At 40.0% G+C, this 13504-nt stretch overlaps 2 protein-coding genes across 5 annotated transcripts in view; one reads left to right on the top strand and one right to left on the bottom strand.

The window, feature by feature from the left end:
- Positions 1–946: 946 nt before the first annotated feature.
- On the bottom strand, positions 947–3246 carry sumo1 (small ubiquitin like modifier 1). 2 transcript variants are annotated; one of them, XM_061677595.1, is made up of 6 exons: positions 3128–3246; positions 2711–2785; positions 2461–2538; positions 1712–1783; positions 1597–1626; positions 947–1461 (listed from the first exon to the last, which is right to left on the bottom strand). In XM_061677595.1, the coding sequence occupies exons 1-6, from the start codon at positions 3137–3139 to the stop codon at positions 1387–1389; spliced, it is 342 nt and encodes a 113-aa protein (XP_061533579.1). In that variant the 5' UTR covers positions 3140–3246; the 3' UTR covers positions 947–1386. The 2 variants fall into 2 exon arrangements, with proteins under 2 accessions (XP_061533579.1, XP_061533667.1); XM_061677683.1 differs by having other exon boundaries at positions 947–1626.
- Positions 3247–4241: 995 nt separating this feature from the next.
- The window catches only part of map3k2 (mitogen-activated protein kinase kinase kinase 2), a 26461-nt gene continuing 17198 nt past the window's right edge, over positions 4242–13504 (top strand). For all 3 annotated transcript variants that reach the window (XM_061676370.1, XM_061676390.1, XM_061676379.1), the window contains exons 1-10: positions 4242–4592; positions 7838–7905; positions 9215–9333; positions 9694–9734; positions 9820–9919; positions 11827–11940; positions 12028–12124; positions 12350–12480; positions 12558–12637; positions 12725–12789. In XM_061676370.1, the coding sequence (XP_061532354.1) occupies positions 7899–7905; positions 9215–9333; positions 9694–9734; positions 9820–9919; positions 11827–11940; positions 12028–12124; positions 12350–12480; positions 12558–12637; positions 12725–12789 (754 nt within the window). In that variant the 5' untranslated portion in view covers positions 4242–4592; positions 7838–7898. The remainder of the gene's footprint in view (positions 4593–7837; positions 7906–9214; positions 9334–9693; positions 9735–9819; positions 9920–11826; positions 11941–12027; positions 12125–12349; positions 12481–12557; positions 12638–12724; positions 12790–13504) is intronic.

Genomic DNA, 13504 nt, shown 5'->3' with positions numbered 1-13504 from the left:
TTCCAACTCTAGGCAGGACTTGCCCTGCTCCAATATTACTGGCTCCAGTAAATGCACCGTTGCACTATAATTGGCTGTTGTATCCCTGTAGAAAACGGCCAACTGCTTCCAGACGGTAAAAGTACAGTATGTGACTTAAGTGTGGTGGCCTTATTATGTTTCCCACTAAGCCATCCTAAATCACCAACCCTAGCCCTAAACCTAACCATACCAAACTTTTTGTTTTTATTTTGTACAACTGTGACACATTTGGGATGGTCGTCATATTACATCTACGTAGCCTGGCTTTCCTGTGACGCAGGAACTAATCATGTTGTGGTGGGGCGTTTGCTGCCTAGAAACTATGTGGAATCCTAATAATAATAATAATCCTAATAACGTGTCAGAGGTGCCTTTTTTGTACACTCGTATGATAAAACCAAGGTGTTTAAAAAAATTAAATAATGAAAATTACTTTTTTTTTTTTTTTTACTAAGTACATGTCAGATAGTCACTCTATGGAGATCTAAATAGCCAAAATAGAGGACCTCTAAGAACCACTGAAATCTATTTGTAACAACAGTCCTGGAACATTTCTGACACACGGGGTATAGCTCCTCATCTAAGTCAAAACAAAAATACAAGATCTTACATTCTCCTTTCATAAATATTTTATTTGGAAATTATCAGAATCTCAAACCATCTGTATCAAAGTTCCTCTGGAGAATTATCAGTGCTTGGAATCCAGTAAAAGCTTGCAATGGTTGCAGCACACAGCGCTGGGAGACTGTGACCTTTCCCTGGATCATCATCTTGGACATTGCAGTTGAAGTGAAGCTGACGTTCAACTGTTCATACGTGTGTGTGCAAACATGAATTTTCTCTAGGAACTTCACACTACTGTATATAGGATTGAAGCAGCATGGAGAGGAGCTGCCACCACAACAGTTCAAGCCAACCAAGTGTGTCCAAACAGATGCAGCAAGCATTTTATTTACACAATGAAAACTTCCAATATGAGCAGTAGACCACACAGGAGATAAACATGTTTTTATCTCTCAAACACTCTAAAACAGAGACCAACATGTACAAGCACAGTTAACATTGTTATTTAAAAAAGAAACAATCCATACCCAATACCACATCAATTCATGGGAAACATTTGCAAATGTAGACAGTGGTCTCTTACAAATTATTGCATCACCACCCCAAAGCAAACAGTTGGGCTTTGCAATTCTGTACAAGGGAAATGCAATGCTTAAAATTAAGTACATCAAAAATTGTATGTCACTTGTTTACATCCTGATGCCGTTGCTGCAGAATGTTTGTGTACGTGACATTACAGGACATGGCTTCCTTGAGAGAGATGAAACCAGAGAGACTCCCATACAAATCCCAGTTGTGTCATCACATGACATAGATGGTGAGCTCATGAGCCCTCCTGCAACACACTCCAGTCCTCATCCTCACCTTTCTGTCCCACTGCATGGAAGCCCAGATAGTTTTGATCCAGATGGTTTGGAAGTGAACAAAATAAATTCATAAAAAAACAAGATACAAAGTACGAATACAAGCGGTTTAATCGTTCCAAAGTCCGCCTGTCTGTTCTTGATATACCTCAATGACGTCCTCATCCTCCATTCCCAGCTGTCAGGAGAAGAAAATGTGTTTTATTAAGGTGCCTAAAGTTGATGAGCACACCAAAGTGGTTATCATTTTTAATGGCAGGCACCTCTTTTGGAGTTTGATTATCTGCAATTCTCTGTCCTTCAAACAGAAACCTGAGTGTACTTGCCGGGACTCCCTGCAAAACATGCACACACCTTAAGATCCAGTTTCTACCGCTTGAGTTAATTAAGATAAAGATACATTAAACTAAACTATCAATGTGAGAAGTGGCCACCATCTTTGTGGAATTTTCAAAGAAACATTGAATGAGCAGTTCACACGCCTCTAAAAACAAATGACTGAATTCTGAATGACTGAAATAACGTATTCTACTGCCAACAATACTCTTCTCAAGAATAATGTTCCCTTTGTGCTGTCATGGTCATTTTGAACCGTTGACTTTAAGAACCACTCAGAATTTCTATACTATTGTTAACTCAAACTTGTCAGCCAATCCAAGAAGGGGTCCACCGAGTAGCAGACGAAACTAAACGGTCAAAGAGATAAGTTGAGAAATAATCAAATTATGCTGTTTTACTCAAATTTAAAGGCATTTCTGTACCAGATTTTCTCGAGGCAATATCACACAAAAAGAAGCCTGAAAAAGGCATTTTTTACCACAAACAAAAACACTCAATTTCCATCATCTGAGTAAAAAAATTCTTGGTGCATTGTAACTTAAGCTGAAGTGGCCATTCCTTCGCATTTTGACAGACTGTCATTTTTGGGAAAACTTGTCACATTGCGAAATAATGTTTTTTTTTTTTTTTTTAATCTGAGGTTCAGGTCCCGATATACTTTGTGAGTGCTAACCTGTCTCTGGCTGTAAGACTCCTTCAGCTTTTTCAGATGTGTTGTCATCTTCACTTTAAAGTGGATTTCACTGCTGTCCTGTGGACACAAGAGTGGGTCCATCAAACAATAAGGCTAATAACTGTTATTAGGTAAGGAGGGTATATGTATTTTTTTGTCCATCCTGCCATGAAACCTATCAAATGTGTCATGTGCCAAGATAACAAGCACTAACGTTACAATATTTTGGAGATTTCAGAAATGCTCCTACCTGCCCGATCACCTTCAACTTGATGTACTCCCCATCCTTCTTATCACCGCAGTCTTGGCTCGAGGGTTTTGTCTCCTACAAAACAACAACGAGTACACTATTAATCGTCATTGTCGTGAAAAGTATACAAAGGATCCCTTCAGAATGAACGGAGAATAGTAAAAACGTCAATGAAAGTTGTATTTCGAACACCGTCGAAAATTCACGTTGCGAAAACAGATTTTGCGAAGTTTGAGCTATATGCTAAACTGGGTAATGTTTAAGGGGAGTTTTGGGCCTCTGGCTAGTTGCGTGAGCTAACAGTTAGCATACGAGAGCTACAAGATACAAAGTGGCAACCACTAGGTACTGTGGTGTCTCGTTTTGCGTTGCATGCACGTGAAGAACTTCAATCGCTAGTAAATAATTTCACCTCACCGTATCTGACATGTTTTCCTATATGGGAGAAATGCACTAATAGAATGAGAGTAGGTTAGCTCATAAGCACACTTAGCTTAACTCAGACGAGATGTTGTTAATGTGACTCACAGGAAACGGAAATTACGCACACCAACGCTTCACTTTCAAAATATTTTTTATAAACATTTTTTTTTTTTTAGCGTCAAACACCGGAATGATCTCAAAACAACGAATTCACTTTCAAAATAAGAATATCATGTCCGCCAAAGAAAACGTTTGGATATCCCTCGACTGATAAATTCCGTTAGGGGTTATATCGGTTTATGACTCTGACTTCACTCTTCATTGGAAAAATGCATTGTTTGGTTTCTTCAACAATGGTAGCAAAAAAGTAAACAAGATGTGTTATAGATTGAATACTTATTTTTTCATAATTTCATATTCACGAATCAAACTTTAGTCATTCAAAACCTTTTTTAATACTTTAGTACCATATTTAACGCTAAAAACAAAACAACAAAATAAAGTGAATGAAACTGTAGCTTTCTCTTCGTTTAATTGTTTTTATTTAACATTCCTGGCTCCTCTTGTGGACTCATTAATTCATTCATTTTCCATACTGCTTATCCTCGCCAGCGTCGCGGGCGTCCTGAAGCCTATCCCAGCTGACTCTGGGCGTGTTATTGTTGTTATGTCTGTTTTGCTTGTAAATTGACAAAAAAAAGTGCTTTGGAATAAGTCATCCATTATTGGTCATGATCGTTTTAATATGTGTGAAACTGTGCAGTAAGAGAAAGTGTGCAGTCATTTGAAAACGATTTCATTTTGTCAATGTCCATTGTGTTGAAATAGAAAAAAAAAAGAAGTAGTTTTGCTCATTTTGTTGACTGCAACACTGTTTCACATAGTTTAAGTTGCATTTAGTGGATGTACTTTCTCAAATTATTGTCAATCTTTAGCTGTATTTTTGCACATTCTTCCAAATTGGTCGAAGGTTATGACATGTCAGGTAAGCATAATAAATTGGTTTTTTTTATTAAAAAAACGGACTTTCTTGTGTTAAATAAAAGCGTTCCCATTACATGACATTGTATTACACGTTTATCTTGTTAAAAGTGAACCGACTTCCGGCACTCACTATCAACAATCCAGTAACTTGATGCTGTTAAGGCCAAATCAAGCAAAAGCTATCGCAGTCAGCCAACACGGCGAAAAGTAGCATAAAATAAAAATAAACTTCGTTAAAAAAATCTACAGAGAAGGGGCTCCACCGTTGGCTCAATGGCACGTTCGACGTTCGTATTCCAGGACAGACGGGGCTCGTGACAGCCCGAGGGCCTCGTCGTCGTCGTGTCCCGAGCAGGTCTCGAGCGAACTTGTCAGCTCGGTGCCAAACTTCGGCTCGCGGCGGCGGCTCTTCCGCGGGGCCCGGGGCGCCAAGCTCCGGCCCTGTGGATGACGGGGTGAATTCCCTTCCATCCAAGTAAGATATCTGAAATACGAGATCAAAGCCGGAGTTTTATTGCAATTATGTTACCCCACAGCAAGAGAGCGTTGAATAGCTTCACCATTTGCCCGCAGTTAGCTTTAGCATCGCTTGGCAACTTCCGTGGCCTGACAGCTAACTGAACGCCGAAGTGTCTCCTGCGTTTGGTCACCAAGATTATTTGTTAGTCACAAGTACGTCGACGTATGTCGTGAGATGACATGACCGTCAATAACTGTAGCTGCTTCGCTTGGAATCGCAAAATCCATTCGCGAAAGTTGACGTGAAGCGTCAGCTAGCCGCGCACGTCGAAAGCATTTGGGCTAATTCTCTGCAAACCAGGCCATAAACACGGCTGCAATGTTTGTTGTCAAGTAATGTGCCTGCAGTGTTTTTCAACTCTTATTTTATTCTGTGTGTGAGATTTAAAAGATTAATTCATTTACAAGAGACCAACATTATCAGACAGATCTTTCAAAGACTATTCCAGTGTTATAATTATCTTGCGACAAATATTAAGGAAGTCATTAATCTTTAAAACGGATTCAAATGCACCAGTTTCTGGCCAACGTCTCAATGGAAAAACAATAGGGATCGAGATTTTGTGACCTTTTTTGTTGGGGAAAAACGTTGTTGTGTGAAACTTTCAGAATCATTGGACAGCTTGCTAAACACATATAGACAACATAATAATGATGAACTTAAAGAAATTAGAATTGGTACAAAGAAAGCGAAAGGCCATGGTCATCATGACAGTCAGGTGATGTGTGGTTTATTTGGCACTTAAACATGCATAGGAAAAAAAAAAACATTTACTGTCCAGAAAGAACAAACACTCCATAAGTTGTTAAAATACATAAGAACAAATAAATATAGCACAGTTACGAGTTAAAATTCATGAAATTAGTGCTATAAGCGACAGAAAATTTTAGCCATAATGATAGGTTACAGTAACATCACAAGGGACCTGGCCAGCAGTAGGTCCAAAAATGAGTGCAGCTCGACCAATTTACATCAAATTTGGCAGAAGCATAGAAAAATATACAGTAAAGCTGTGCTAATGGATTTGAAAAATGGGCCTACCCAGCAAGAAATAGTAAAGTAACAAGATTTCCCAAAAATTAGAATCTGTCAAAATGTGCCAACTTATAAAGCTCTTGTGTGTAACTATGAATTTTGCTGCTACAAAGTTAATACTACTTGATGCCTGAAGTTGTACCCCCCCCCCCCAAACACACAAAGCTAGTCTTTTGTAACCTTGACAACAATATCTTGGGAAATACAGTATTCATTATAAGTGGTTGAAAATTCTTATTTGCTTTAAGGATCGTATCATGCAAAAGCTGTGATTTAAAGCTATCATCTTGAGTAGCTAGTAAAGTACATAGATTATAGAAAAATTTGTTCTGATCATGCCACGGACTTCCATTTTTTTTAAGGAGTAAACTGTTTCATCGCATTTGTCTCCATGCAAAATGACTGCATTCTTCAAAAGATTACTCAAGACATACCGAATATTTTGCTGAACGACGTGAGTACTATTATTTAAGCTAATTCGTCCACATCAATACAAGTTAAATGTGGACCAATAGTCTTGTAACTTAGCTAATGTTAGTTCATCCTCATTCTTTGGTCAAAACTATAAGACTACCCAATCATTGACATTTGACCAACAACCACAAGCGAAGTTAACTACATTAACACAACATATAAGTTTTGTTTTCCTTTTTTTAGTGGTGACTTCAAGTAGCGATCGTGGGTTGGCCACTTCATTTTGGATAGTAAAGGAGGTGGACGCGACCGTGTATGTTATTTATTTTCCAGATTGAAAAGAGGTCTTTGTGCTTTGTTAGTGGAAGAGGCAAACAACATACATGCAAATCAGTCGCCTTTCGGTGAAATTCGCAGTTTAGAACTCAAAATATGCCATTTACGTGAATCGTAAAGATCCGATGAGTTTTTCCTGGGTGGGTAGGGTCGTCATCGCTGTCGTCATAGGCTGTTTCGTACTCCTTGAACTGTGGCAGCTAGATCCATTCCACACATCCACCATCCACACACAGATGTAATGTAATTGTGAATATTACTCCGCGGCGGACTAATATGCCAGCGCATTGGCCTGAGGTTCCGCCTGTGTGCGCTCTTGGACCTGCTTTGGATAGGTCACAGGAGTTGACGAGACCAGAAAAAACACTTCTGCTGTTAAGAAGTAACGGTACTTTTACTCCGTTACAATGATCTAAATGTCGTTCGCTACTTTTATTTATCAATCATTGCTTATTTATCAACTATTTTGTGCTTGAGACTACAACTTCAACTTCCGCATTGGGTGCTGTTTGAGTAAGAGTACTCTTACGTGAGTACAATATTTGGCTACTCTACCCACCTCTGGAGCGGACATCCTCTATTGCTACTCTTACGTTTAACCCTTTAAGACATAAGCCTCAAAATGTCCGCCAGACTTTTTTTGTGCATCCACCGCTATCTAATGGAAGAGCATTTAATTGGTCTCCCTGCCACTATACGTAGCTGATAGATGATCAATGATACATTATTTGTAAATAATAATTTTCAGACCTATTAGGTGGAATTGGATAAATTACCACAGCACACCTGATGATCTCTCACGGCACACTGGTTGGGAGTCACTGCTGATTTTTTATGAGTTTTCTTTTGTTGGACAATGTCATGTTTTTATTTCGGAATAGTACAAGGAGTAACAGTTTGATTGTGATTTGCTAGTTATTTGTTACTGTCACTGCGAATAGGGATTTAGGCAGCGAGTCCGAGCCCTACCTATTACACAATCCCACATTATCGCACATTTAAAGAATGAGGTTATTTTTTCGTCCGATGGCGTCTCAGTAGCTTGAAACATACGAGCACCAGAACCAGCACACCTGATGATATCTTATGGCACACTGTTTGGGAATCACACCTGGAATGTACATCTCGCAGAAAGACAACCCTCCCTGCGTGTGTGCATTTTACAGTGCAGTCTCGTCAATGGGACTCTCTGATGTGACTATAAAATGTGTCAACTCAATTTATGTAGTAGTCTTGTTGTTGACTGATCCAGAAAAAAAATAGTTTTATGGACAACTCACAAAATGTGGAGATTTTGAGTGGAAATGCATTTTCATTGGACAGTCACAATCTGGAGGTAAACATGGTGTTGCATGAAGAAGAGATGTCTGAGTGTCATTTGTGCTCATCTTCTTGCTCTAACTTGTGTCTTACAGGAGGAAGGAAACTCTTTGATGGGAGAATCCTCTTTCCTTTTGGGTCAAACATTGGGCCATTATGATGGGTATGTAGAAGTGTATTTTACATGACAACTTGACATCTTATTCAGCAATCATTATTCAACATTGGCATTAAAGCAGATGAGAAGTAACAAAAAGTCAGAATTTCATGCACAGTGGAACCTCTAATGTTAACTGCCCGTGAGGTTGCATAATTTAAATCTGGTTAATTTTTGGGGGGAAATAGCGGCATGTCATGTCATGCGAGACCTCAGCATATCTCACGAATCCTCAGTAATCTATAATTGGCATCAAAAGAGTGATAATTTTTCCTTTGCCTTTTTGTTGCAACACTTATAATAATAATGACAACCCCCCGCCCCATATTGCAGTTCAGACTTTGTGGACCCAGCTACTCATCTTTTTTTATTCACGGATTCCCTGGCAATATCCGGCCCACAGCTTTTTTTTTTTTTTTTTTTTTTAAATTGAATTTGTGCAGTACAGGGGGACAGGGTTCCATCCTTAAGATCTGATCCGCTTGATTGGTATCGGCCGATAATAAGCATTTTATGCTGATCGGCTTTGTCATAAATTGCCGATCTGAACAATGACTTAATTGATCGGCTCCGCAAAAGACATTTACTCCACATCGCCATCGTGTACAGTATATTTGAATCCAAAAGCTAGTTTATTTTTAGCCTTGTCGCGTGTCTTTTAGAGAGGGGGGGTGTAACAGGACACTGACGTCATATCGAAGCGACGGGCCGCTTTGTTGTAATTTGGAATTCCAGCAGTAGGGGGCGCAAAAAATCTGATTATAGTTTTAAATTCAGTGACCGTTGTGTTGTTACATATTAATACCAAAATGACATTTCCTAGGCATTTTTATTATAAATTTTTGTTGTTGTTTTTATATTGTCTGTAAAGAAAATATTTATATTGTTTCTGTAGATATTTATAAAAGTTATTTCTGGGTGAAAAAAAACTGTTTGGTTTTGCAAGTAATAAAGCTTACCAGAGAAGGCAAAACAAAAAATCCTATAAGCAAACTCCAATAGAAGAATGTCACGTGTCTTTTCTTTTTATTGGGGGGTCAGATGGGCATACAGATGGACAATTACACTCGGAAATCGGAGACTTTATTTTAACACCATATTGCTCAGCTCTGATTTGGAGGTGTGGTATATTTTCCCCCAAACCTTGGTCAAATGCCATATTGTACAACTTTAGGGGCTTCCACTTTACACTCGAAGTTTGGACTAGATTTGAGCGTCACCATATGCTCTTGTTTGTTATCAAGGTTTTCATAGTTTTGTTAATTTTAACGTGGTTTAACTTCCTTTTACACTTGTGTGCCAATTAAATGAGTAGATGAGCAGGAGGCGCTGCAGTCAATCATGCAGGACCTGGCAGTACTCCATCGCTCCAGCCGTCCTGCTGGGTTCCTGTCAGATCTAGGCAAACCCAAAGCTTCTTCACCCAAGAACCTGGTAAGCCCTGTACTCAGTGTCAGATTTTTGGATTTATTTTTAGCCCTCTAATCGAACAGTGATTCCCAACCAGTGTACCCCGAGAGATCATTAGATGAGACGTGGGAAACTATCCAATTTCGCTTAATTTGTTAGGAATGTATTTGCTACAACTCATCTTTGTTCATCTATCTATGCCAGCGACGTATAGTGACAGGGCGAACAATTAAATGCTCTTCCACTAGATGCCAGAAGACTATGTGTTGTTGGCTCAATAAAGGTTGGGAAACACTGCGCAAGAGGTTATCTTAAAAATGCATGAAAGGCAGCATGTCATTTTGCTGTCATTTGACTTTCTCTCACTGTTTGTATTTGGGACAGAACGACGTTAGAGTGAAGTTCGAGTTTAAAGGAGAGAAGAGGTGAAGCTCAGACTGGCTTTTGTGAACTGTATAGCTCTGTGACTGCGCAACACTTGACCTTGACCTCTTCTCCTCATCTATGAAGGATTTTGCAATTCTCCCGCCCCATCAAGTTGGACGACCTGAGGGAAAAAGCAAAGGTGGCTTTCGGTCAGATCATGGACCTTCACTACAGCAACAACGAGGTAGAGCCAGGACTATTATTCATCATGACCCTGTGTGAAGGCCAGCCGCACACCAATTGACGCTACAGAAGGCAAGGCGACTGACCCTCGCACGCCTGGTGACTCGCTGGAATGGAAAAACTACGACCCTTGGTGTTCTTATTGGGGGGGGGGGGAACTTTTGAGGTGCCGCATACATTATTGTACAGCCAATCAACAACATTTGATTGTTGGGGAAAAAGCGGATATCCATGGCCATTGTAGCTAGATTATAATAATACAGAGAAGAAATGGGCAGGATCAAAGAATAGACTGGATATTTGAGATGCTATTCACAATGACAGCCCCATTCAGGGACTCCACTCGTGCATTTCGGCAGCAGAAAGACTTTCCATGTATCGCTCGTGCATTTCGGCAGTACTGGTATAAATGAAATTATAAATATCGTTAATAATTACTGTAAAATATAAGGGACCGCTGCAAAAATCTTTTCTCAGATTTTGTTATTTTAACTTGCAAAAATCTGAAGATTCAGTGGAGAGAACATATTTTTACATAGTTTTATTGTTTTTCCCCGCGATATTGGCTTTGGGAGGCTCTCACTGTGCTGTCTGGTAAGTATCAACAATGCAGTGTTAATGACCAAAAAATACCAACGAAGGGTAGCAGTGCACCATTTTATAAAAAAAAGATACGTTTCAGTTTTAGACAGTTTCTAGTCCCCCCCCACCCATACAATATTGTTTAATGAGGAAATGGGGGCGGTCACAATCGGACACGTTGACGCTTTTTACACTCGAACGAATATTGTATATGTATAGATTTCACAACACATGTCTCGTGAAGTAAACAGAAGTATGTGTGTGTTATAAGTGTGATAAGTACAACAGATCTAGGACGTATACACGGACCACAAACGCCATATAAGGAGTGGCTTTGAACAGTAGGAGTCAATGACAGATGTTGCAGTACATCTGGAGAGTTGCCATCAGAGTGCATGTGTATTAATACATTATTACTGTGAAATCGAAAGCATTCCTAAATGTTGTTTTAGCTAGTTCATGAAATAAAAACACTGTTCAGATGTCCAGTATGTCACGAAAGCAAAAATGTATGCATCAAAGTAGCTCTGAGCGTCATAGTGTTTTGTTAAAAATATAAACAAATTCCCAATCCCCAGCTGGATTTAGTAAAACCTACGAATGTTCTACTGATGGTTACTAAAGAATGGAAAAGGTAGAAAGAAACTTATTTTTTTCGAGTGAATTTATTCTTTCATTTGGTAGATTTGGTGTATATTAGGGCTGTAACGATTCTGTATCGAAACTGAAAATAGCAGTCTTCAAATACACAAACCAGTGTCGACTTTGAAATGGTAGACAACGACATGTCCTTTCAAATGTGTACATCCATCCACATACAACCATATGCGCTCAAGTGCTACCAAACTAAATGTTGTTGTTGTTATTATTAGTATTATTTAACTTAATGTCATTAAATACAAGCCTAGATTGAAGACACATTTCTTCATCAAGCCTCTTCCAGCACGTGTGATGGGTCTACTTTTTTCAGTGAGCGCAGTAAACAAGCCTGTGGCTACTGGCTAGACTAATACTGCTAGTTCAATTACACAAGAAGAGAGGAAGAAAGACTCCTAAAGAAAGTAAATAATGAATCAATCGCATTCACAGCTGATGGTTGGACGTTCCGTGCCACACAAAGCTACATGACCAATCGCCATAAACTAGTTGCCAACAGTTTTCCATTCATAAAAATTTGTTGCAGAGCCATGCACACTGCATGACAGTTCGGTCGCGTCGCTCGGTGTCCGGCAGGCCAAACATAAACAATTGAGTCGGTGAGCATGTCCATGTTTTACTGAGCAGCGCTTGGCTTTTCTCACTCATTTCGCTCCCTGACTCTTGCAGCTGGTGATTCCGCTTACTGTTCAGGATGACCTGGACAAGGCCGTGGAGCTACTAGATCGAAGTGTTCACATGAAGAGTCTGAAGATCCTCTTGGTCTTACAGATCTCCTCGCAGGTCACTTGGGTTGAGTCTCACGCCGACCTTACCCTCTAGTCGCGCTTATTTTTCAGATAATTTTGTGTTCCTGCGTTCTTTTTCCAGGACTCTTCCTGTAATATGGGCCTTCTGCCTTCGTGTGAAGAGTTGGACAACACAGGATTCAGAGTCACAGACAAGAAGAACATGCTTGCGTCATTAGGTGAGAGAATGACAATGGCTGTGTTCAGAATCATTCACTCATTCCCTTCTCCATAATCCCCATGTACATGGATTATTATTTTAAAAAAATATATTATAATCAGAAATCAAATCCCCAGAGATTCCCACCCCTAGCCTTCAGGGTTACAAGTTTCACCTTTTAATGGATCCAATGTTTTAGCATTATAATTTGATCTTGAGTAACTGTTATTTCCCCCTGGCTCAGGGTCTCATTCGACAGACCGTAGCTCTCCTCCACCTGGATACATTCCTGACGCACTCCAGCAAGTGGCAAGGAACGGCTCCTTCACGAGCATTAACAGTGAAGGAGAGTTCATTCCAGAGAGCATGGACCAGGTGCTCCTTCTGCTTCGAAAAATTAAATTTCTCTACACACAGAGGAAGTCTGAGTGGTGGGGCTTTTTTCTTCTCAGATGCTGGACCCGCTGAGCATGAGCAGTCCAGAGAACTCTGCGTCTGGAAGTTGTCCTTCTTTAGACAGCCCATTGGACAGGTGGAGACGCTGTGGTTTAATCATGCTGGAATGAATGGCCATGGTACCGTACTTGACAGAGACCCTTTCTTCCTTTCTTTTAAACAGTGAATACCCCAAGTCGAGGATGCCAAGAGCACAAAGTTACCCTGACAACCATCAGGACTTTCCAGGTGTGTGTGTGTGTGTGTGCGTGTGGTGTGCGTGTGCGTGTGTTTGTGTGCAGTGGGTATGGAAAGTATTCGGACCCCCTTAAATTTTTCAGTCTTTTTAATATTGCAGCCATTTGCTAAAATCATTTAAGTTCATTTTTCCCCACATTTTTTCCCACATTAAGGTACACACAGCACCCCATATTGACAGAAAAAAAAGGAATTGTTGGAATTTTTACAGATTTGTTAAAAAAGAAAAACTGAAATACAGTCAACCCTTGCTACTTCGCGGTTCGACCATCGCGGTTCCATGACTTTGCAGATTTTTTCCCAGCGCAATTTTGCATGCTGTTTTTTACAGCGTACGAACCCGCATTGTGTCCTAATTGACTTAGCATATTTTTTACATTGCAATTTTGTATGCTGTTTTTTACAGCGTACAAACCTGCATTATGTCCTAATTGAATTCACATATTCTTTACAGTGCAATTCTGCATGCTGTTTTTTACGGCGTACAACCCCCCCCCCCCCCCCCCCCCCGCATTGTATTCTGCGTCCTGATTGGCTACGGTACTGTATACCAATTTGAATCCATCTCCTCCGTACCGTGTCTCCTGTACAGCACAGAATGCGTTCGGCTTGCTAAATTTAGATTAGTGTTCGATTGCTAGCAGTGTAACTCTAAAGTGCCTCCTGTTTTCAAGTTTTCTCCCAGACATAACCAACAATGTCGACG

This window comes from Phycodurus eques, chromosome 1 (assembly GCF_024500275.1).
Source record: "Phycodurus eques isolate BA_2022a chromosome 1, UOR_Pequ_1.1, whole genome shotgun sequence".
NCBI classification, from domain to species: Eukaryota; Metazoa; Chordata; class Actinopteri; order Syngnathiformes; family Syngnathidae; genus Phycodurus; species Phycodurus eques.
The sequence above is the reverse complement of the archived record's forward strand: the minus strand, read 5'-3'. Positions and strand labels throughout refer to the sequence as shown.